Source organism: Rhineura floridana, chromosome 6 (genome assembly GCF_030035675.1).
Source record: "Rhineura floridana isolate rRhiFlo1 chromosome 6, rRhiFlo1.hap2, whole genome shotgun sequence".
NCBI lineage: Eukaryota > Metazoa > Chordata > Lepidosauria > Squamata > Rhineuridae > Rhineura > Rhineura floridana.
In genome coordinates this window covers 147765409-147790766 of record NC_084485.1, presented here as the reverse complement: position 1 = coordinate 147790766, position 25358 = coordinate 147765409, and the positions used below count along the sequence as shown (strand labels likewise).

Here is a 25358-nt window from a genome sequence, read left to right as displayed (position 1 = left end):
CCTTAACAAGCTTCCTGGGATACTTTGGGGAGGGGATTGCTTTGAATGTGCTTTAAAGGTATGGTTGTGTATGCAGCCAATATGTCAAGGTAATTCTCCTAATTCAAATTTATACCCCCCAAAGATTAAATTGGTTTAGATATGCCATTATGACTAGATATGGATTGACTGGGTTATGGCTGAGGAGAACCTGAGACCTCCTGTGCCCTAGAAAATTTGGGAAGGCTTAAAATGTGTGGTAGAGCACAATCTTTGCATGCATGAGGTCCTGGATTAAATCTCTGGCATTTCCTGTTAAAAAGAGCCTCAGTGTAGGGCTGGGAGAGGCCCATTTGTGAGACCTTAGAGAAGGTTGACAATCTGACCTATGTACAGAGCTTGGAAAAGTTACTTTTTTTGAACTACAACTCCCATCAGCCCCAGCCAGCATGGCCACTGGATTGGGCTGTTGGGAGTTGTAGTTCAAAAAAGTAACTTTTCCAAGCTCTGCCTATGTAGGCCAATGGTCTGACTTAGAATGAGGCAGCTTCATACGTTTACATTGCTTTGAGACAAGCATCCATTATGTACAATGAACTAGTCACAGCACCTTGGTAGGGCTAACAGGTCACCTGAGGGGGTAAATGTAACCCACAGGCCATGAACAGTGGAAAGGTTGTCTATCATATTGGTAGTTTGACTCTGAAGCCAATAATCAAATACCAGAACTTCACTGATTTTTTTGAAGGAGGCCAGTAACACTGAGGCCTGGAAGTGCTGAGGGCAACCCTCAACAACACATGTGCAAAAGATTTTCTGTGAACAATCAAGAATTCCCTTTCACGCAAGAATTCCTTCCAGGCCACTAGGTGAAGCTTTACAAACATACCTTTTCTTTTTCTTGGACCGCCAGATAACTAAATCAATCAAATGCATGAAATTAAGTCACCTTTCACAATTTTGTTTATTTATTTAAAAGCATTTATATAACACTTAAAATTTCAAAAAATCTCTAAGCGGTGTGTAAATTTGGGTGGGTAAATTGTGAGTGTAGATTGTCAAAATTAAATACTCATCTTGTAAATATTTGTAACACACATAAACACAGACATACACTTGAAGTTAACTTTTGAAGTTGTTGCAAATGACATTTCCCTGCCAGGTTTCTTCTTTTGCCTCTGCGTTGTTTGTCTCTAGACAGGATTGCAAAAGTGCTAATTTGCCCTTTGCTTTTATAAACATGTGTTCTAAGGAGACCACATGCTAACACAGCTGGCTTTGACTTGATAATAAAATGTGTCAGGCCAAGACGGAGTGTTTGTTTTAAAATTAAAATTCTCAAATGTGTTGTGAATTTTCAAGATTAAAAAAAACTCTCAGCAGGCAATATGAGGTGGTTTTTAGTTGATGCAGATGCATTTTTATCATGCTTGTGGTTGGCTAACTCCTTTATCAACATTATGTAAGCGTCCAGAGCTTGGAAAAGTTACTTTTTTGAACTACAACTCCCATCAGCCCCAGCCAGCATTATGCTGGCTGGGGCTGATGGGAGTTGTAGTTCAAAAAATAACTTTTCCAAGCTCTTTGGTCTGTATGGATGTTGTTACTGGTTCTAGCGAGGCAAATCTCTGCATAGCAGGCTTTCTATGTGTATAAATTAGATGCAGCTGCACATTGTGATTTCTTGGTGGTGTGGATGCACATTTACATTGCAATCCTGAGAGGCATGCAGACTCCATTCATTCTCTCACACCTGCTTGGGACTGGGGTACCGAAAAGGCCTGCCTTTTCCATTATGAGCCTGCCTTACACATTATATTTATAAGAGGTCTCCTTTGAGACTCCCCGTCTTCTGAGATTCAGATATTTGTAACTGGAGATAGGACCTGTTCAGTCCTGCATATTCATTGGCGATCACTCGTGGCCGAGTAAGATAGTCTTCCAAGATAAGGTCTTTGTTTGGAAGACGCCTGTGCGTGAATTTGTTTTATGTGGGGAGATTGGCATGACGATCAACACACAATCTTGACAGAAAAAGGCTTTGATCCAATGGCATGGATACCAGGACGATTGGAAGCCTTTTATCTGCTGCAGCCTTCATCTGCCTTCACAGCCGTTGTAATGTACACATTGTTATCCTCTGCCTGTTCTGCCGTTGAGGACTTTCTTGGATTGTTCTTTGTCTAGCTCATCTCGCTTGACCTTACAGCCATGGGTGACCCTGGTGGGAGTACATGACTCCTGACGGCATTGCTTGCAGGGTTCATTGGAACACGCAAGCCCACTCACCACTACAAGGTGATGATCCAGTGAGGGGACTCCTCCATATAGAATTCCCTCTTCAGGGAAACTTGCCTACCTTTGAGTTTGATGTTGTTCTGACATATTTCTAGCCCTCATGGGTAGAGAGAGAGAGGTTTGAAGACATGCAGACAATAATTTAGTCTTCATTCATAGGACAGAAGGCATTTACACTGTGCAAGAATTTCAAAAGCAGTTTGTCATTTGACAAAGAAGAGTTGGTGTTTTGATAAGCACTAATCCTACTGGGTACATAGAAGTAGTTGTACAGCCCTTTGGGTCCTGGAATAAATTTTTGTTTGGGGCATTTATATATTACCCAATCAACTATGGGCAGTTTACAAATTTAAAATACAGCTAAGAACAATCAATGCAAATACTACAAGGAGGGGGGGAAAGCAGACAATAACAAAAACCAGAATAAAACCATCCCAATGTAGCATAAAATCAAAACCAATAAAACTGCACTAAAACCTTGCAAAGGAGAAAAACAAAATAATTCAAGAAACTAAAGTGGCCTGAAACCACCATTATTAAATGGCCTGGGAAAACAGAAGGGCCTTTACCTAGTGCTGGAAAAATCCTAACATAGGTGTGACCACCAAAAAAGCAATTTCTCTGATGACCACCCACCTCATCTCACTAGGCAGGTCTTGGCAGGTGTATCCAAGAGTAGTTAATCCTTCAGGGCTACTCTTGAGGTTGGTCCAGAGACTGCAGGTAGCATAGAATGTGCTAACTAGACCGTTTGTGGTGGCAAACGACTACTAGCATTTAACACCTTGCCTGTGGGATGTGCACTGGCTCCCAATTTGTTACCATGCCAAGGTCAAGGCTTTGGTACTAACATATAAGACCCCAGACAGCTTGGGACAAGGTTACTCCAGAGAGCGCTTTACTCCTTGTAGTAGGAGAGTCTCCTTGAAGTCCTTAAAATATCAGCAAAGTGGAGCAAGGCTTTCAGTATTGTTTCCTCCTTTTGTGGAATAGCATCCAGGTTGAGATTTGTTTAATCTATACGCAGAGCATATCATACGGAAAGTGGGATTGGACCAAGATGAAGGTGTGAAAATTGGAGGGAGAAATATCAATAATTTAAGATATGCTGATGATACCATACTACTAGCAGAAACCAGTAATGATTTGAAACGAATGCTGATGAAAGTTCAAGAGGAAAGCACAAAAGCAGGACTACAGCTGAATGTCAAAAATACGAAAGTAATGGCAACAGAAATTTATGTAACTTTAAAGTTGACAATGAGGACATTGAACTTGTTAAGGATTATCAATAGCTTGGCACAGTCATTAATCAAAATGGAGACAATAGTCAAGAAATCAGAAGAAGGCTAGGACTGGGGAGGGCAGCTGTGAGAGAACTAGAAAAGGTCCTCAAATGCAAAGATGTATCACTGAACACCAAAGTCAGGATCATTCAGACCATGGTATTTTCGATCTCTATGTATGGATGTGAAAGTTGGACAGTGAAAAAAGCGGTTAAGAGAAAAATCCACTCATTTGAAATGTGGTGCTGGAAGAGAGCTTTGCAGATACCATGGACTGCGAAAAAGACAAATAATTGGGTGTCAGAACAAATTAAACCAGAACTATCACTAGAAGCTAAAATGATGAAACTGAGGTTATCATACTTTGGACACATCATGAGAAGACATGATTCACTAGAAAAGACCATAATGCTGGGAAAAACAGAAAGGGAGTAGAAAAAGAGGAAGGCCAAACAAGAGATGGATTGATTCCATAAAGGAAGCCACAGACCTGAACTTACAAGATCTGAACAGGGTGGTTCATGACAGATGCTCTTGGAGGTCGCTGATTCATAGGGTCACCATAAGTCGTAATCGACTTGAAGGCACATAGCAACAACAAAATTGCCTTGAAATCTAAATAAAAGTCAACACCAACAATATACAATCCTCCAAGCTGTTTAGGGCTTTAAATGTGAATGCCAGCACTTTGAATTGGTCCTGGAAATAGACTGGAAGCCAGTGCAGATGATAAACTGATGTAATATGCTGTTAACTACCAATATCCATTAGTAACCTCACTGCCCTATTGGGGGCCAACTGGAATTTCTGGCTAGACGATCTTCAAAGGTAGCCCCACCTATAATGCATTCCTGTATTCCAGCCAAGAAGATTAACCCTTTCCCATTATTTTTAAAAAATGGGGATCTGCAACCATGTTAAACTTTTCTTTATTTAATACTGGTCCTAATTAATTCACCATTTATAGTATCTAAGGGCTCAAACTTGTTGGATGAAATTTGTTCCTTTGTGTAGGTAGCATGATAAACTCTCCTTTCTCCCCTGTCATTTTTAACTCTGCAAGTTGAATGCAAATGTAGTCCATTTATTATGGGAGTAGGGGAAGTGAGCAAAATTTGTCGCATGCTTTTAAACTGAAAACATATGTCAAATACATTTTAAATTCCATACTTCAGTATTGCATGTTATAGCACAGTGGGGAGGAGGGCCTGGATGGGAGACCAGAGTCTGTGAGTTCAAATCCCTGCTCGTGTCTCCTATAATAATAATAATAAAATTTTATTTATCAGACGCCCATCTGTCCGACTGAACGGACACTCTGGGCGACGTACAATATAAAATACAATCTCAACATATACATAATCATCACAGTATTAATATCATAACATCTCCTCTGAAGACCATCTTACATTAATAGAGTGTAAAACCTAACCCACCCCAGAGATCCCATAGGCCTGCCTGAAGAGCCAGGTCTTCAAGGCTCGGCGAAAAGTCAGCAGGGAGGGGGCATGCCGAAGGTCAAAGGGAAGTAAGTTCCAGAGGGTGGGGGCCACAATCGAAAAAGCCCTCTCCTGGGTGTAAAGGACCAGCTAAAGATCACCTCCACAGTGAGTGGGTCAGGGATTACATGCCCTGCCACCTGTGCAGCTGTGGGCGAGCTGCATAGTCCCAAGGAGCCCAGTTGCCCCCCAGTGGGCAGCTGCGGACAAGGAAGGGGCTTGCTTGTGCAGCTGTGGCAAGCTGAGCAAGCCCTAGCCAGCTGGGGAGGACTAGCCTCAGAGGGAGGCAATGGTAAACCCCTCTGAATACTGCTTACCATGAAAACCCTATTCATAGGGTATCCATATTCGGGATCGACTTGAAGGCAGTCCATTGCATGTTTGTCTGAGAAATAATCAGCTGCAACCTATTTTGATTTTCCTTCTTTATTTCAAATTATAATGTCTTTCTTCATCTTGATGTTACCTCATCACCTGTCTCTTTGCAGACTATTTGAACATCATGGAAATGCTTTGGTTCTTTGCAAGAGAAGTGCATGATTCATGGTCAACCTTTTGCATACTTTATGCTTTCCCCCACCCCCTTGAATGGGATAACACCTTTTTGCATCAAAGACAGTCTTGCTGCCATTTAGGAATAACAGTCTTTAATGGTGAGAGTTCAATCCCCCATAGCAACAGTGTCACTTCTCTAGAATCTAATCGGATAATGTGAATTGCAGTGAGTCACAGAAAGCAGGCCCTGTTTGAGTAAGGTTGCTGGTAGTGACATCAGCTTGGGAGATCAGCATGGGCAAACTAAGTAACATTAATAGTAATGCTGTTCCAGGCATGCTTAGAGCTCACAGGACCCTGGGCACGGTTTGGGGAGAACTGACCTGAAGCAAAGGGCAATCAGTAGTGAGATGCCATATGATTGCTGGAGATCTATAAGGTATTTAAAGGAACAATACTCTGTCTTGGAACTATGTACTCTAGTGCTCGTAGATGGCCTCAAATAGTGCCTTTTGCCTTGTCCCACCAGATCCTCAAGGAAAGGTATCAGCCATGGGTGTGTGGTTGGGCTAATTGAGACGACTGTCCTGAGAATTCCCATTCCCATTGGCAATTGGTCCTCTTCTTCCTCAGAGAGATGTGGGATCTGGACAGTGGTGGCTGGTGCCTTTTCTGGTAGGGTGGAAGGCAGGGAGCCCAAAGAGTAGGTGGAGCTGGAGCCAATGAGAGACAGAGGCAGCTAATCCTAGGTTTGCCCCCATCCTCCCCCCTGATGAGTAATACAAGGGGCAACATGGAGTCTATGAAGGAGGAGGAAGCTGACAGTCATGCCACCCCCTGGACTGGATGTAAGTAAGAAGGGGGCTGGGTGAGGGCAGACTGAGATTGGTGGGACAGTGCCCTGTTGGCCTTAATGGACCAGCCTCCACAGGGTCCGGGGTTGGCTCATGACACCATAGTAAACAAATTATTATTATTATTATTATTATTATTATTATTATTATTATTATTATTATTATTATTATTATTGGTAGTGGTAGTAGTAGTAGTAGTAGTAGTAACCACCTAATGTATCGTGCCTATAGCGGCGAAGTCACAGATCCTAATTGGTTAGGTGCTCCGGGAACTAAAAAGTTTGCGGTTTGGAGGAAAGGTGGGATAGAAATGTAGTAAGTAAATAAAGCATATGATAATATAGCCCTTTTTGAATTTAATGGGTAGAGATGAGGAATCTGTCCATTTTTATTATGAATTGTTCCTTATACTACATTGTATCAACATTGAAGCACTATGTCCTCATGATGTGGAGTTTATTGTGCATCTGTGCTGCTTGGAGTGCTGGTGTTGCCTACCAATGTTGCCAGAAAAGTGCACCAATAGAGAAGAAGACCCACCAGAGGACACTTTTCCCAGGGTCTTCTCAGACCTCGAGCCAGTTCTCTTTGATTCATTTCATCCTCTCCTCAAGCTAATATCATTAAGCACATTCAAAGAAGCATGAGAGAGGACTCCTCTTTGCTTTCTGTCACATGTGCTAAGACCTGTCCAAAACCAAAGAAATCTAAAGCTGCATGTAACATGCCAAAGTTTATGAACTTGAATTCCAGTCTATTTTTAAAGGTTTGGGCCAGTGTGGTTTTTGACTTCACATCTAGCATGTTTGATAAAGTTTTTAGCCCTCAAGCCTTGAGTTGCAAACCCAGGAGACGTGAACCCAAACTGAAAAAACACTTTGTACAAACCTCTGTGCACTGGAATCTGCCAACTTTTGCACAGACTTTTTAGCAATGAGTGCACTGGCAGCTGCAAGGAAAATATGAAACCATGAGATGGACTGTAAAAACACTGGCCTCTTGAGCAGAGCCAAGACCCAGAGCCAGGGCAAGCAGCACTAAGGCAGGCTTGAGCAAAACCTGGGAGTCCAGGGGCAAATTCAGAGGAATCTATGGATTGGAGGGACAGAACCAAACAATGTGGACCAGTATGTTGAGAGCTAGTTGTCCAGCAGGGAAGGATCAAAGTAAAGCTTGAAATAATCTGGTGTGCAGTGGCTTTTGAGGCCTTAAGGCTGCTATCTGATACACACTTATCTGGGAGAAAGCCCCACTGAACATATTGTGGGACTTGCTCCCGAGAACAAGTGCCTAGGATTGCATTGCAATGCTGGTTAGCTGATGGAAAATTATTTTACTGATTGGACCAGAAAATGACTGGTCAGCAACCCTAGGGGTAGATGATTCAGTAGGCTGCTTTGGGGTCCATAAATATGCAGAAAAAGTTCAGCTTATGACAGTTGTAGACCTCCAGCCATGGACCTCCCCTGGAAACTGCCTTGTGCCTTTGAATTGATTGTTTTCATTCTAGTTCCTTCCTTCCTTTCCTGATTTATGAGATGTAGCTAATGTGTCTCTTCTGAATACCTTGATTGTTTCAAACATGGCAACTCTCACAAGCCTGTTGAAGTGCATTTATGGTAGCAAGCTGGGTTCTTGTACAGCACTAGTGGTTGGCAGGGCAGCACAGGCAGAGCCATGTTGCTCACTTGTCTTCCCAACTGTCAGTTTCCAGCCAGACGAGTCCTCATCAGAGAAAGACCAGGAGGCTCCGGTCTTGAACCCAGCCCTGGTTCAGGCACCAATCAGGGGTCAGAATCCTGTGACAAGGCCTATGATGGGCCATCTGCTCCCAAGGCAAGTTGGACCTCTGATATCAACGCTGAACAGCCCCAAAGTGGAAGGGAAAGGCTTTGCTTGTTTTGGCAAAGGAAGACACGGATCCAACAAATTACAATATGGAAGCTGTCACTGATATTATCTTCTCTTGCAGGTGCTGAAATGGGTAGAAGAAGCAGTGCAAGCTTCCAAAGTTCATCTCTTATCTACGGACCACCTGACGTCAGCAGTAAATGCGTGGCAAATCCCTTTTGATCCTAGCTTGAAAGAGGTTACGGTGTCACTGAGTGGTCCTTCCCCAGCAGTTGAAGTCTATGATCCTTTAGGTGAGATATTAATATATCACTTTCTCTAAGGAGAGCCGGTGTTGAATCTATGTTCTCAGCATCTCAACAAATTGCAATTCCCAAGATTGTTTTGGGGAAATCATGATGATTTAGGTGACTTGAAAGCAATACAGGTTTGTGGAGTATATATGTCTTTACTGGTCGGGAGGCTCTGCCTGCTTTCTCGCTTCACTCACCATCCCCCCAACACTCCTCCCATGGTAACTCCCTAGACCACTGTTCTTCAGCCTTGGGTCCCCAGATGTTGTTGGACTACAACTCCCATGGCTGCTGTCAGTGATGATGAGAATTATAGTCTATCAAAATCAACAAGGTTGAAGAACAGTGCCCTAGATTTTCACCTTCCCAACCCCATTTCTGAATCTGCTTTTCTATTCTGCAACCCCCTTGTACACCCATATTTACCTTCACCCCCATTTCCATGCCTCTTCGTGCCCCCTTTCCTGCCACTCCCTTGTATACAGACCACCCCCACGCATTGCAACTACTAAGATCCCTTTTTACCTTCTTCCCAATTCTGAAGCAACCACCCATTCCTATTCTGTAGCCCCCTTTGTATCCCATCTTTTACCTTCACCCCCCCATTCCCATGCTGCCTCGTTTTGTCTCCCTCACCCCTTCAAGGAACCCATTATAATCCTAGCTCCCTCCTTCCACCAGCCCTCTGATATCGCACAGAAATCCCCTAATGCTGCTAGCCTCACAATTAATATGTAGTTTGACACTCTCCCCAAGCAAGATGCTGAAATATTTAAAAAGAAGGGGATTCTGCCAGAGCTTCTACCCCTTTTTGAAGCACTTTGTCTGTTTTTCAGCACCCACAGGAGTGTTGGTGGAGTGCCCCAATGCTGTCAAGGTCTCTCATCCCTTACTTGCTTCAAAGCTATTTAAAAATTGCCAACCAGGGATTTATGGTATTTTCTGCTCCAAATATCAATCTACAGGCAGCAAACATGCTTTGCCACATAATGTGTGATCGGGTGCTCTTCCACTACAAAAGTCCTGAGGTAATTTTGCAACACCACTTTGTTTTGTTTTAACACATAGAAGCACAGGCCCTCTTTCTTCTCCTAATCCCACTAGATTTGCCTCAGTCCAAGCAAAAAAGAAAAGAAAAATGTGAAAACCTGAAGCCAATATCCATGTTCAAAGTAAGCAAAGCACATCTGGCAGAGCTTGGGCTTAATGGCAGGCAAATACCATCTTGCATTAGTCTCCAGAGACACTCTCTAAGGAAAATTCTCCTTACCATTAAAAAAGAGGAGAGAGAGAGAAAAATGACTCAGATGGAATACTTGACCATGCTGCCTCCCAGAAACATTGTGGCAGGCAGCAGAGTATTTTATAGAGACTTCATAAAGAGAAATCTGGAGAAGACAAAGTAATTTGTAACCCTCTCTACACAGAGTCTTCAAGGTTTAAATCCCAGTGCCTTATAGAGCCAGCCCCACCTTTGGACCAGCCCTACCATCAGGCATTGTGAGATAGCTGCCTTAGGCAGCAGATGCTGGAGGTGGGGGCAGGGAGTGGTGTCAAGGGACTGGAGGACAGACCTAAGTATGCCATGCACAGCTTGCCCCACGCTCCCTAAGCTACCCTACTGCTCTCAAATGCCGTGGAGGATACTCTCCTGTTGCCAGTAAGATTCAACAGCTGCCTTCTGTATCCACATATTGGGAGAGGGTGTCAGCTTGTCCTTTGCCCCAGGCAGCATTGCCTTGGCCTGGCCCTTCTACCTTCTGTAAAAAAAATCTGTTTTAACATTCTTGTTTATATAAAGTAATTATCCTACAGAAATCCTGGATACTATAAATGGACCATGTGTCTCCATTAGCATCTTAAATATTAGTTTGCTGCTGGAACTGAATGGGGTTAGTTTGTCCCTGAAGGACCAGGTTCATAGCCTCGGGGTCATTCTTGACTCCCAGCTGTCCATGGAGGCTCAGGTATCAGCAGTGAGCCGGACAGCTTGGTATCAATTACATCTGATACAGAGGCTGCGACCCTATCTTCCGGTTCATCTGCTCCCACGGGTAGTGCATGCCCTGGTCTCCTCTCGCCTAGACTACTGTAATGGGCTCTACGTGGGACTACCCTTGAAATTACAGCTGGTGCAGAATGCGGCGGCACGGTTGATTAAGAATAGCCGCCGGCGGGATCACATCACCCCAGTGCTTGAAGATCTGCATTGGTTACTAGTTGTTTACCGAGCCCAATTCAAGGTGTTGGTGTTAACCTTTAAAGCCCTACACGGTTTCGGTCCAGGGTATCTGAAGGAGCGCCTCCAGCATCACCAAGTATGCCGCCTGACGAGATCAGCCTCTCAAGACCTTCTCTCGGTCCCACCAGTTAGAACAGCTAGACTGGTGCGGACCAGAGAGAGGGCGTTTTCGGTTGTGGCCCCCGCCCTCTGGAACTCTCTGCCATACGACCTACGCCATGTCCCCTCCTTGGCAGGTTTTTGCCAAGGACTAAAAACATGGCTGTTTCAGCGGGCATATAGAATCCCTAGTTAATTTTAATTTTATAGTGTATAAATATGGGTAAATTGAATATGTTATGATTGTATTTATATGTGTATTTTAAATTTAATTATGTACGCTGCCTAGAGTGGCTGTTCATTCAGCCAGATAGGCGGCCTAAAAATAAAATTTTATTATTATTATTATTATAACTACCTTGGGACCATCCTTTTTACTGTAGGTTGGGGTGGCTAACCATTGACCCTCCAGATATTGCTGGACTACAACTTCCTCAGCCCTGACTATTGGCTGTACTGGCTGGGGTTGATGGAAGTTGGAGTCCGACAGTGTATGGCCACAGGTTAGCCCCCTCTGCTGTTGGTCAGTAATCTCCAAACTGTGTACTGGGGCACGCAAGAGATCTTCTATCATGCAGGGACAAATTAGAGAAAGGCCTCTGCAAGGCCAATGGTCCTATCCACAAGAAAGGTTCTTGCTTCTGTGTCTCTGTATGATTTGTTGCTCTGGCTTTGCCTCCTTTTGATAATTCTGCTCTGTTTCTTCATCGTTCACTCATTACTAATGAAAAGATGCTGCAATGACTTATACCAGGGATCCACAGAATATGCTCCTCTGTGGGCAGGCAGTTCTTAACTCTTAAACATGCTAAACGTAAATATTTTGAATGAAAGTGCTTGTGTGGGCTGCCTCCATGTGACCCCCTGGCCAGTCTGAAGGAATGTAGCAGTATCCAGACTGGAAGTGGGATTGCGTGAGGGCAATGCCCCCAAGGATGTAACAGTGCACGCACAGCTTCTGGATAAAGTGAGAGGTCTGGAAGCTTTTAGAGACAGGTCCCATTGGTGATGATATGGAGCAAGGGGATTGCAGACACTGAAGCCAGGAGCGTAAGGGGAGTGAGAAAAGCAAGGAAAGCTTACAGAAGGACACTAAAGGAGGAAGAAAGAAATGTAGACAGGGGAGTAAGGGAAGGATTCGAATCCCCACACAGAGAGGGCTGTGGAATTGGAAAACAAAGACAGAAAGGGAAGAAAGAGGGAAGGGTCTGGTGCTGTTAACCCTAGTGGTGACCCGGGAGCAGATAAAGGGGTAAGAAGAAGGAAGAAATACATAGGGAGACTGTGTTTTAGTTTATTTTAGAAAGAGATCCCATGATGAAATGGGGTAACCAAACTCTCTGAGCAAGGTCCTTCCCTGAGCATTGCTGAAGATGAGAGACCACCTGGAGACCGACCTGAGGCTGTATTGAGATCTTAGGCAGGGCAATCTTAACAGCACACCTCCAGTTTCATTTTAGAAGAAAAGGTGTTCCTCAGCTATCAAAAGTTTGGGAATCAGTGTTGTGTGGTTTGTACTTTTCCATGCTAACTCCTTGTGTCAAATCCGACTCTGATCCAGTTCAGATGATATTTCAGGGCACTCACTCTTGCTCACAGGAGCAACGTAATGCCAACATTCTGTGGAATCTTGCCCTCTTTTCTCTGAAGCAGAAAATTGTATCTTGCAGTCAATGGGCAGCACGTTTAAGACAATTAAATGAAAATACACAGTGCATAGGTAATTAAGCAACCCAAGCAGATGTGAAATTATTCACGTCATTTATCCTTGTGTTATGTGTTTTGCTAATAGCCAGCAGGGAGGGAGTGGGGCAAACCAGGTCAGGACCATGGCATTTTTGCCCACACCACTGTCCTAATCAGAATCCCCTCCCCTGGTACCAGATATTCACAATGTTAGTAAAGCTCCCACAGATGTTAAAGGGAGTTTTCTCCTCATCACAAAAAGCAGACATGGGGGTGACACTGACTGGGAGCACAGCAGAGGCAAAGGCTTAAAACTCCCCTCCATACCATCATTCTGATCCAGCTCTCCTTACTCCTGGCTGGCTATTTGAAAAAAATATATATAATGGAAGGTCAAACTATGTAAATAATGTCACATCTAGCTTGTCCCTCATCGCCACAGGAGTCTATTGTAGACTAAAAAGCATGAGTGAAGAAAGTGTGGCCCTCCAGATGTTGTTGGACTACAGTTCTCACAATACCCGGCCATTGGCCATGCTGGGTGGGGCTGATGGGAGTTGGAGTCCAACAACATCTGTGTTGGAGTTTGGTATTTATTGCAGTTGAGTGCAGAAATAAATAGTCTGGCAAGAGTGGTAGCTGAAAGAATAAATAAATGTAAGGTTTATGACTATTATTTATTTGTTACATTTATATCCCACTTTTCCTTCAAGGAGCTCAAGGTGGTGTTCATGGTTCTCCCCTCCTCATTTTATTCTCACAGCAACTCTTTGAGGTAGGTTAGGCTGAGAGGCAGTGACTGGCCCAAGGTCACCCAGTGAGCGTCATGGCTGAGTGGGGATTCAAACCCTGGTCTCCCAGATCATAGCCCAACACCTAACCATTACAGTGCACTGGAAAGAAAGTCATTCTGACTACAGGCATACATGTGGCCATTGTAGAGCCATGAGGCTTGCATCTCTGACAAAGAAAGAGAGAGAATGGAGGAAGTAGCCTGAGGAAAAACAAGCAAGTAGTTACTTAAGGAATCAGGAGGGAAGAATAGATTGCCTATCACCCCTCCCCCACTGGTTCTGGTTATAGACTGCCTTCAAGTTGACTCCGACTTATGGTGACCCTAGGAATAGAGTTTTCATGGTAAGCGGTATTCAGAGGGGGTTTACCATTGCCTTCTTCTGAGGCTAAGAGGCAGTGACTGGCCCAAGGTCACCCAGTGAGGTTCATGGCTGTGTGGGGATTTGAACCTTGGTCTCCCAGGTCATAGTCCAACACCTTAACCACTATACTACACTGGCTAGTTGGTGCTTTACTTCCAACAATCTGGAGGGCACCACATTAGTGATTACTGTAGCAGAATAAGGGCTAAATTCCATGTTATGCCAGGAAATTGTGATTAAGACTATGGCTGTTGCAGATAGAGTACTTCTATCTCTTAGGACAATTCCAGAGGTGTTTTCAAATGAAATCATGCTTATCCAGAGTTTCATGTCAGCTGCATGCATCCCCCCCCCTTTCCTGTTCCTAATGTCGTCTATTGTTGGAGTTAACAGAGACTTCCAATGTTGTAAAATTACATACTTAGCCACTGAAGCTCAAGGAATCCATTCTCCATTTTGTTTTGGAAGGGCCCTGATTGTAGGAGCTTAGTCTTATGCAAGATGGTTTAATGTGAAATGTATATGAGTTGACAGAATCAGGTTTATGTGTAATTCCACTTTTTGCCAGAATGTTTAAAAGTTGGGGCAAAGCCAGAACAGGTAGATTAGGCTGGCTTGTGATATGCTGAATCTCTCCGCAATTATCATTGACAGAAATCTCATACTATTGAGCCCCATGATGATAAATCATGCTCCAGATTTTCAACATGTGTGTGGAGGTGGGGGCAAGTGCTAAAGGTTTGAGCATCACTGAGGTAACCGGCAATAATAAAATGCGTATTCCTTCTTTACCTGTGTCGTAGGTAAGCCCATAATGAAAGGATCTGGCTTGAACGAGTTACTTAGTATTGAAAATTCTGCAAAGGTAGTGAACATCAAAGATCCAGAGCTTGGAATGTGGACAATTAAGGTACATTTTCCTGTAGAAATGATGGAGTTAATTTCCTACATGAATGATACATTTTTATATAAAAGTTGTGTAACAGGGTTCCTGTAGTAACATTTTATCTCAATAATCCTTCTTACCATTTAGGGCACAGTCTTAAAGTTGGGCCTTTGTACTTAATGAATATTTAACCCCATCATTTTAGTTCTTCATTTGGACAATTCTGTGACCATATTGACACTCCAGAAAGTAGGCTCAGGTTCTTTGTGGTTTTTGAATCCTTACAGGGCAAAAGCCATCATGTCCTGGCTCTGAAGAGTGGTAGCCAACCCAGAATTGGCTGCTTTCTTTACAGAAAGGGGCTAAACCACAGGGGATCAAAGCTGTTGCAACATTTATGTGTCTGGCAAGGAGGACAGGAGATTGAATTCAAGCAAATGAAGCCCTAGAGTAGGAATTTTGATTCCACTTCTTTTAGCTTCTTTTGGACAAACTGAAGCATAAGTGTGGTCTGTCACCACCCCAGTGAAGCAGAAGAAATGCCGTGATGTGCATATTAAGCAAATATATGTATAATTTGCAAACAAGATGTCTGCAGTGTGCTTCTGTATAGTGTGAAGTCCTCTCTAGATCATAATTATGGCTAGTGCCAATGTTCCAAAAGTGAGGTACAAGCATGACAAAATTATTCCACACTCCATTGCTACTTTGTGCTATTAGGATGCATAGCCTCCCAAGCCAACTCCTGTAAGCTGTAATTATTTAAAGGCTCCTATTGCTGAGCTGTGCCTCCTAACATTCCCCTCTTCCCACATACATCAGTCTTACTGTAGGAAACACTCCTTTAAATATCACAGCCAGCTCTGCAGTACAATAAAATGTGGATCTGGAGGATCTCAACTGTTTGAGTTTCTCAAAAGGGAAGAAAAAACTGAGCTTCTCTGAAGTAAATGAAAATGTAACATAGGTGGGCAGTAAGACTGTTGACTACTTGCTGATGCTGTCTTTAGCCATCTGGAGGACAGGTAGACTTGGTAGTGGGTTTTCTGTTTGGATATATTGCCCCTACATCCCTTGTCTTCCCACCTTAACTGTGGCCCCAGGGTCTGCCACCACCAACATTAAGCATAGTTAAGTCTAATGTGGTTCCCTTATGAAGCTGATTTAGGGTCCTCGTTAAGTGGGTAACATAGTTAACCTCAACTACAATTAAATTTGGTTCAGCTGTATCTCTTAACCATAGTTAAAGTCAATGGTGGCTGGTGAGATAGTGTGATGGGTTGTGATTGGCTCACTTAGTGTTAAGTGGAAAGTGGGTCCATGGTCTAATGGGGGGGGGGGAGTCCAAGATGCCAGCAGAGGTAGGCGTTAACTATGAAGATACACAGTGGTTAAGTGAAGGGTGAATTCACTCTGGAGAGAAGGATCCTATAAACCTTTGTCAGTCAGTTAACCATTAGGAGAACACTGATTCTACATCTGCACCAGCACTAAAAAAGAGGAGAGCAGGATAAATTAGACTTGCAATCTGTAATGACAACAGCAAAAGGTAGAGCTTTAAGGTTTAATCAATGAAAACTTTTATTGGTAGGAGTCACTCTTAACTAAGGGTAAGTTTTAATTGATGGACATGCGGATTTTAATTTATTTAAAGATGTATTTTGCCCTTCTGTCCAAAAGGGACTCTCATGGCAGCCTGTATATAAAACTCAAAATACCATTGAACCCTTTAAAATGTAACCTTAAATGCTATTTTGTTTCTGGTGTGTTACTGTAATGGGGTATGCAAAAGAAAACATGAAAGATGGCCTTCCTTTCCAACAAGTCAAGTTAATGTTAGTTTATCAACTATTATATTACTTAATTCCCTTCTGAATTTCAAGCGCACTTTTATTTGTTCATTATACATTATTTTTCATTATCCTGACACCCCTGCCATGCATTACCTTTACAGAGCATTGCCTTCTAGCCAGTAGCAGCGGGACAGTGACGTTCATCTGACCTCCGAGTGCGGGGGTCACTGCCAGCAACTGAGAGGGAGAGGGGTGAGGTGGCAGGGAGGTTGGCACGGTGTGGGTACAGTGGCAGGAGCACTGGATTGGCTCTGCTACTGTATCTGCACTCTGCTCACCTCCCTGCTACCTTGCCACTGCCCCTCTGTTACCAGCAGCAACTGCCTTGTTGGGAAGGCAGAGGAGCAGCTGCCCCCCCTCCTGACCACTACTGTTCCTAGTGTTCTGCCATTTTTCTTGGCCCATTTGATTTCAACCATTCCTGCAGTGTGGGGTGGAGAGAAATGCACCCAAAGATGAAGGGAGACGAAGATGAAACTTCCCCAGTGTTTTAGGGGTAGTGGCAGTGAGCAGTGGTGGCCTGCCCTAGTTTTCTTTTAAAATACAAGTTAGCTGAGAGATGTGCGAGCTTCTTCTCTTTTCTCTTTTTAAAAAGCATTGTGCCTGCTCCTGAATGGTAACCCTGATGTTCTCCCTGTTTGCTTGCATCTTGCCTCTCTGCCACATTTCATCAAAGTGGCCAAAGGGTGGTGGTGACTTCTTCTTTTGAAGCTTTAAAATTGGCTTGTGCAGTAGTTCCCTCTGAACCTGCTCTGCTTCTGCATCTCGATTCTGTGAGAATTGGAAGAGGCAGGGAACATATTGCAGAGGCTCTGAGGGACTTGTTACATGACATACTTTTAAAACTTTTTTTTTTAAAAGAAACCTCCCCATCGCTACATGACTGGCAGGCAACAAGCCAGGAGAGTATCATGGAGTTGGCAGCAGGGCCAATTCCAGACTTCAGAGGGCCCTTGGCATGGTGCTACTGGTGGTCCCTCAACACGCTCACACTCCATTCCCCGAGTGCATCTGCACAATATTTTTTTCCTTCTGCTGTTGCTGCCATGCCAGCGTCAACACAACTCACTGTTCTTCCTGCCTCCACCTCTGGGTGGCATTTTAGTGATGGGTGGGTGGTAGTACTCCTTTTGAATGGAAGCAAAGCATGGCTCCCATCTTTGATGGCCGCCTACTGTCTTAATGCAATACCATGCCCTGGTGGGGAGGCTTGGATTGGTGGTACCAGAGGTTTGGCTGGTGGGGGACCTTTCTAAGCCCTGGGGCTCTCAGCCAGTGCCCGGCTGGTTCACTGCTAGTGCTGGGCCTGGGTGGCAACTTGGAAGGTGCTGTCATACTTATATATATATATATTTTAAAAAAAGAAGCACCCCTCTCCCAACTGCCTCATTTTAAAAGCAATTAAGGCAAATCACCCCACATCCCTCCAAAAATGTTCTGGGAAATTTCACCCCTCACCCTGCTTTTTTGCAGGAGAAGGAAGAATAGTTCTGCAAAAGAGTGAGATTATTATTATTATTATTATTTGATTTATATCCCGCCTTTCCTCCCAGCAGGAGATGATTTTCTTCAGGGACCCCAGGGCAGGGGTGTAGTTGTCCAGGGTCTTGGGAGGTCTTAGACTCTTCACTTTTTTGGGACCAGTGTCCCAGCAGGGTCCCTATGTCTCTAGCATCCTGTAAGCCAATCGGCATGAAAGGGGAGTGTGTTAGCCACTGAGAAGAATCTTCTAACATGCTTCCTAGATCTTTCCTGCAGATTGGAGCCAATCTAAATGAAAGGAGGTGAGTCAGTCACTGAGAAGACTCTTCTCAGCAGCTAACACTCCCCTTTCATGCTTATTGGCTCCTAGATATGTCTGTTGTGGGAGAAGGCATTAACAAGGATCTTATTCCCAATTCAGCAGCAAAAAAGGGGAGGGGCATGGCTGTGACTAACATGAAGGGACCCTGCACTTCTGAATTTGCCACTACACTACTGCCCCAGGGTAGAGAATTGACAGTTCAGGCATGGATCCAGTTATGACACCCATCCTTCACAGCCACTTTCTAAATTTTTCTGATTGGCATTATAGCCTTTACTCATTTATTTTGCTGAGCTGTAAAGCACTTTGGTCCCAGTAATGTGCAAGTAGCAAGCTGGCTAGAGTCTCCACGCTAGAGAATCGCTGCACTCCATAAACCTAGATTGGTCAAGATCAAAAGTATGAACATTTATTATTTGTATTAAACTTGTAGCTGGACTGCAAAAAGTGCATGCAATACTAGTGGGCTGCTAGAAGTCTATGTTTAAAAGCTTAGTGCCCATTACTCTAAATAGTCAAACTTTGAATTAATAAATGATTCTGATATTTGCAGTGGGATCATATCGGCTTTAGTAAATATTTTGGGTTGTATCCAGCTAAATTCTGTTCACTGTAGACCCATTAAAAATAAAACGCCTAAGTTAGTCATGACTATTAATTTCAATAGGTCTACGCTGAGCAAAACAGAACTGGACATAACCCATTCTATCTAATTATTCATCATATTCACCCTTGTTACGTAGAACAAGGAAAGAAACTGCAGACCTGGAGATAGAAAATAAGCTTGTCACCACGTTGAAAAAACATGCAATTGCGTATATTCTCAGCCTCCAAAGGGCAGAAGGAGTACATCAGAAAGGTTTTATTTCATCTTTCTATTGGAAGGTGGTGCAAAAACTTTCAGGCCAGTTAGGTTTAAATGGAGCATTTGTTTAAGAAGAGAAAGTGGGGGAAAGAGATGAATCTGAAATCAACAGGATGTATTTGCAGTTATTGGCAACAGTCCCACACATGGTAATGTGCCTATGTCCCACTGATTTCAGTGAGAGCTATGCAGTTGTGACTATGTGCAGGATTGCATCCATTGAGAATAAAAGAGTCCTCTGTTGAATGTTGTATTTATTGAGAAGGTAACTGTGATAGCTATCGCTGTTATTCACACATAGCTTCCCAAGCCAATTCCAGCCGGTGAACTGAAGAGTAACAATAAGAGACAGAATCAATCCAGCTTAATGAGTTACACTGTTGGAAGCTCTTGTAAGGTAAAGCCATCTGTAGCCATAGAAACATATAAGCAAAATATAATTATTTCTTAAAACTAAACAGCACCCTAAGTCAGGCTACATTTTCACATATAACAAATATGCATGAAATCCAGTGGACTTTTAAATTTTTTAGAAGAATCAAATTCCTATGACTTTACTTACTTCATTGTACATTAATTTAAATTGATTTAATTGTGAGGAGATGGGTTGTTTATTTGTGAAAATGCTTATGAGAGCTTTTAGGCATTGTTAAAACTTTGGTTGGATAGAGGTTTGAAAGGATTTAGTTTTAAGCCATGCATATTTCTCTCTGTCTGTTGCAATCAAGTTTGTGCTAAACTAAAATTAGCATGGCGTAGGCTAAAATAACATTGTTCACATGAAGTCTGAATAGCTCAAATCTGTATCCAATGTTCCACATTGGCTCAATTCAGGCATCACGTAAGCTATGGTTAAAGAAACTGAAATGTGGTTGTTGTGTTGTCAACAAATCATAGTCTGTAGAGGCTGTTGTACCACAGAGATCACAGAGACAGAAGTGATGAAAGGTCTGAAAACAAAAACTGTCAGATAATAATCCAGTTATTTCTTGTGTGCTTGAAAGCTCAAGCTTTGGTTTGGGTTCTACACTATGGTTGGCATAGTATCTGAATTGAGCCATGTTTTTTTGAGCTATAGGAATAAAAATGGGTTGGAAGGAAATCCCTGGAGGGTTTGTTTTTGGTTCCTTCCTCCCCCATGCACCTCCTGAAAAGCCTCACTTGAGGGTCAAAGTGTAGGCTGTGGCATGAGGGGGCTATAGTAGGACCAAAACTGGACTCTGCCACTTTGCACAAGAGCATATGATCTTTGCCAGTTCCTCAGCAGCCTCTACACACCACATTCCAACCATTCAGGAGAGTTCCTTGCCCCTCCATCTTTTTGGAGGGCACAGGTGGCTGAAGGGAGAAGGAGTGACAGGAAAGTTACCTCCCACAAATTTACTTCAGCTTGCAGTTCTCAAGATTAAACCCACTTTGATAAAATTAAAGAAACCTAATAGTGGTATATTAGATGTTAGATTTTTTAAAAATCCAGCTCAGACTTGGATGGTGGAAGAAGAGGCTTGGGTTGCCTATGTGCTCACTGGGCATTCTGAGCACCCGACAAGAGCAGGGACAAGCAAACACATTTCCACCTCTCTCTGCCAGCTTGGAGTCTGTGACTCATGGCAGGGGCAGAGACAAAGCAAATCCAAAGTTTTCTTCCAGCTTTGGGGTTAGATAAGGGATAGCTCGGTGGTGGTGGTGGTGGGGAGCCTGAGGTTTTCAGTCTCACCAGAGGCTGCATCCCTACCCTCAAGTAAAGAAAACAAGCACAGTAGGCAAAAAGTTTCTAGACCAGCCCACTCTTTGCTGTGCTAGTTTTCTGCTTGCAATTAGTTTTTTTAAAAGAAGAAAATAAAAGAGAGGCATTCAAATGTGACCTCCCACTTTAAATAGTGTAGTTTAGTTTACCATCTTGGGATTCTACTAATTTCCATCTCATTCTGCTGCTGTGTGTACAGTAGGCAGGCCTAAGTGTATAACACAGGAGTCTCAGTCAGGATCCAGAGAGCTGCCTCAGGTACATCCAAGCGCCTGGACATGCCCAGTGAGTTTTAAAAATTGTTGTTCGAATTGTACGCCATGCTGCCCCTCCTCCATACTGTATCACAAACTGCTTTTGAGAGGAATCTCAGTTTCAAAAGTGGCTTACTTTAACTCATGGGTTTTGGAGAATGCAGGTTCAGAGCCCCCCTTGAGCATGTGGAAATACTTGTGGAATTCATTTGGATCCAATAATTATATATGGTATATTCTTTCCTTGTTTGGTTTGTATTCAAGCTTGGGAATTGCTGATGAAGAAAAAGGAAAGTTCCTTAAAATGTTTCATCCCATTATAAATTTCCTGTACAGATGTTGCGTAAAACTATAAAAGGGATATGTTGTCACTGAGTTTGCCCAACTAACACTTAACAGCCAATTATCACTTGATAACAGAAGTCTTTTTGGCACTCTCTTGAAAAAAGAAATAGTTTTCTTTAATCCATTGATCTTGACAGCAGCTGGCCTATGCCAGAAAACCCTCTGGGTGGTGATTTTACAGAGGTGAAAGGCTAAACAGTAGAAATAAATAGTGGCCTTTCCAATAAAGAAACACTGATCTGTCAAGATGCCTAGAAGAAATGGATAGTTTAAGCAGTAATTTTATGGAAAACAACTGTTTCTTTTGATATTTGCTAAGCATAATTTTTGCTAGACAAAACAACTTACATATTTATGGATCCATGTGTTCTTTTCTAACTTGATGTGATTTAATAATACAGTGAACAGTGCTTCCTCCTTGTGTGAGGATTAAATAGGAATCTGTGGATTCAAAATTAATTGTAGTATATCTGTCTCTCCTTTTTCCTTTGCATGCAGTTAGTTCACATATCGCGGTAAGCCAAACCATGGCTTAGCATGAATGTGCAAGTGTATGGACTCCCAGGGAGGAGATCAGAGCTGCTTCACTCCTCACCAGCTGTTTTGCTACTGAATCATGCTGAACTAGGTCATGGCTTGACTTACCATGTTGTCTGAACCCAGGCTTGCGGTTTTGCTCTTTCCAGGCTAACCACAAGGTATAACCAAGGTTTGGAGAGAGCTAAATCGTTAGCCTGATTTCGGATGACACACTTTGCAGCACAATCCGAGCCATGTGAATTCAGAAATAAGTCCTGTTAAAATTTAGTGGGGCTTACTCCCAAGTAAGTGGGGTTAGGATTGTAGCCTTAGGTCAACATGACTCAACAGCAACACACTGGAGCAGAGCAAAGCAGTTGTGATCTCCTGCCTGAGAACTCACATGTTTGTGCTGAGTTATGGTTTGGCTTAGTGTGATGTGCAAACCAATATGTGTTGACTTTTCTATTCCTTCCTTCCTTCTCTCTCTCTCTCTCTCTCTCTCTCTGTCTGTCTCTCTCCCTGTATATGTGTGTGTGTGTTTAAATGTTTTAGCACAAACTCTCAAATAGGGCATAGATTTGATTTTATAGTGTATTGCCATAGTGTTTATAGTACTAAAGATGGGCACAATATTTGGAGTTCTGTGGAGAGTGGTAGAGAGTGAGCAAAATTCGGTGTTCTAGAAAACAACCCTGTGCTTTGGTAAATTCTATTTTTGTCTGTTTTTAGAGTTTGCTTTTATTCTGAAAATGCTGCGCTATGGTAGGGAGGCTTATTAATACTATGCTATACAAAATAAATAAATAAACCCAGCTATTGAAATCCATGTACATAAGCAGGCTTCTGCACCTGTATGGTTTAATGGACCAGGAACTGCAGGCATAAATCTGATGTGCATTCAAATGCAAATCCAAGTGTTATGCTCTCTGTCTGCGCATAATAGCTTTCAGTTGGGTGTACATTAGAATGCACATGGCTTTCCTCATTCTGGTGTATCAAGTCACATGAAAATACCTTTTAAAAATCATCACTAGAATTTAGGGATGGACGAATCTATCAATTTTAGTTTCTCTCAGTTTCTCATTTTTCCACACTTAAGTTCAGTTTGCAATTTTTTTAAAGTCTTCTGAAAATTCATTTTGGTGTTGATTCCTCCTAATATATGCGTCTTTGCATGCACTTTTGCCTATTATTTTCACCAATATATGGATTTTTATGTGCCCTTTACCCTAGGACAGGGGTCACCAGCCCAGGGCCCACAGGTGTCATAGCACTCACAAAGTCCTTCATTGGGGCCCTCACTCAGGGGCACAGACTCTGAGCTTTCGTTTTTTTTAAAGTCTCTAGCCCTCCAAGAAGAAAGTTATAATGGACAATGTGCAGGAACCCTTCTAAGCAATTTCTGTGATATGAGCCACTCTGGTTGCTCCTACCTATCAGTTTTTTAAAACCAATGACTAAAATCAGAGCTGTGATTGATAAGTGAGTTGTTCGGACATCAGGCAACAGGAATCCCTGAAGTCATAAACAGTTTTTGTCCCCACTCTCTTTATTGCAATTTTTCTGTTTCTCTTGTTATTTTCTAATAGTCCTTGGAATCTCTGTAGTTTGCTCTTCCCTTTTTCCTAGCAACCCAGATGCATATTTCCTCTGGTGGGTTTGTCTAAGATCAGACACTCCCCAGAAGTTATTTTGTAAATATTGCTATGAAATAAGTGCAGGTGGATGTTAAAGAACCCCCTTCCCAAATGGCAAATGCAAAATGTGAAAACTTTGCAAAGATACTTAGGCATGCCTCCTCTGTGTAGGAGCTCATATGCAGGGACACATTAAGAATTCACTGCCTACTTTAGAAGTAAGTCTCTTTGGTTTAATGGGGCTTACTCCCAGATAAGTGGGTACAGGGTGATAGCCTAGGCTTTAGTTTAGAGTTGGCAATGGGAAAAACATGGTTCTTGTGCCTTTAGCAGCTATATCTCCACAATCAGGACCAGTAGGTCATAGCTGCCTTCCTAGAGTAAACATGATTTTGTGTTATGCCATGCCTTCCATGACAGCCATACTCCCACGGTAGCCATTTTGTGACTGGCTCCCTCAGCATTCTCTCAAAAATTATTTATTTGATTCATATCCCACTCTTTCTCCCAGTATGAGCCCAGGGCGGCAAACAAAATTTGAGAGAGCACTGGTCCAAAAAGGTTGGTGACCTCTGCTCTAGTACATCAATTTTAGTACACATTACTTGACTGGAGAACAGTATTGCAAAATGCAAAGAAGTGTGAAGTTTGAAGGATTTCTATGTTTTGGTTTATATATTGTTTCAGAAAGTGTGAATTTGGTAGATCTGTCTATAAATGCGAACTGAATTGAATTTTCCCCCCATCCCTCCTAAAAATGGATCAAAGCTCTTTTGCTAACCATGGTTAGTACATATGGCTCTCAGACATAGGACTTGCAGAGCAGAGAGGAGATGCATATCTTTTGCAAGGCTGAAAGAGGTTCTTATGGAAGGTTGTACCAAGAGCTTGTTCATCTCAGTTTTGGGGTTGAAAAAACAATGCTTTCCAGGCTCTGATTTTTTTTTGCAGAAAACCTTTGCCTCTGAGAATATTTCCTTTTTTCATGTTAGCCCAATGGTTATATCTACTGAAGTCACTCAGGGCAACTGATGCTGACTGAGAGTGAGGACAAAGCTGCCTTAATTCAAACTGGGTAATACTATTGTGTCAGTGTATAAATATCTTCATTTTGAGACTGTTTCACATCTCTTAATACCTCTCCATTAAGGATGTCACTCTCTCGTCATCTTGTAACAGGATATCAAATTATATACAATCAAGGGCAGAGGAGATGTAACATTTCCTGATTTCTCAACTGTAATTAAATAAATTGGGAAACATTACAGCTGCACCACGCAAGTCACTTCCCATTGGTTATGTTTCTGAAGAACCAAATCTAAATATGTTACTAAAACCAACAGGCCTAGTGCCAGCAGTCGGCTTGGTCAGGCACTGGCTCAGGGGCCCAGGGACTCCTCCCCCCACCAGCCTGACCCAGCCATATATCCCCCCCTACTGAGTCCCTACACAGTTTTAGTAGTGAGTGGGTGGCAGTGCTACTTTTGATTGGGAACCAAACTTGACTTTCATCCATGGTGTTGGCCCACCATTTTTTTTACCCAAAATGCAGTGCCTGAGCCTATAGATCTAAAAAAACCAGCCTATAGATCTTTGAAATTATAAGTCTATAAAATCTGTAGAGTTCACAGATCTATAGGCTAGGGCATTGCATTTAAGATAAATTAAGGTGGTGGGTGGTCACTTCAGATGAGATTCGAGCTTGG

At 42.8% G+C, this 25358-nt stretch overlaps 1 protein-coding gene across 6 annotated transcripts in view; it reads left to right on the top strand.

Moving 5' to 3' along the window:
• The window catches only part of HMCN1 (hemicentin 1), a 393372-nt gene that overhangs the window by 71041 nt on the left and 296973 nt on the right, over positions 1-25358 (top strand). For all 6 annotated transcript variants that reach the window (XM_061634028.1, XM_061634030.1, XM_061634029.1 and 3 more), the window contains exons 5-6: positions 8384-8555; positions 14543-14649. In XM_061634028.1, the coding sequence (XP_061490012.1) occupies positions 8384-8555; positions 14543-14649 (279 nt within the window). The remainder of the gene's footprint in view (positions 1-8383; positions 8556-14542; positions 14650-25358) is intronic.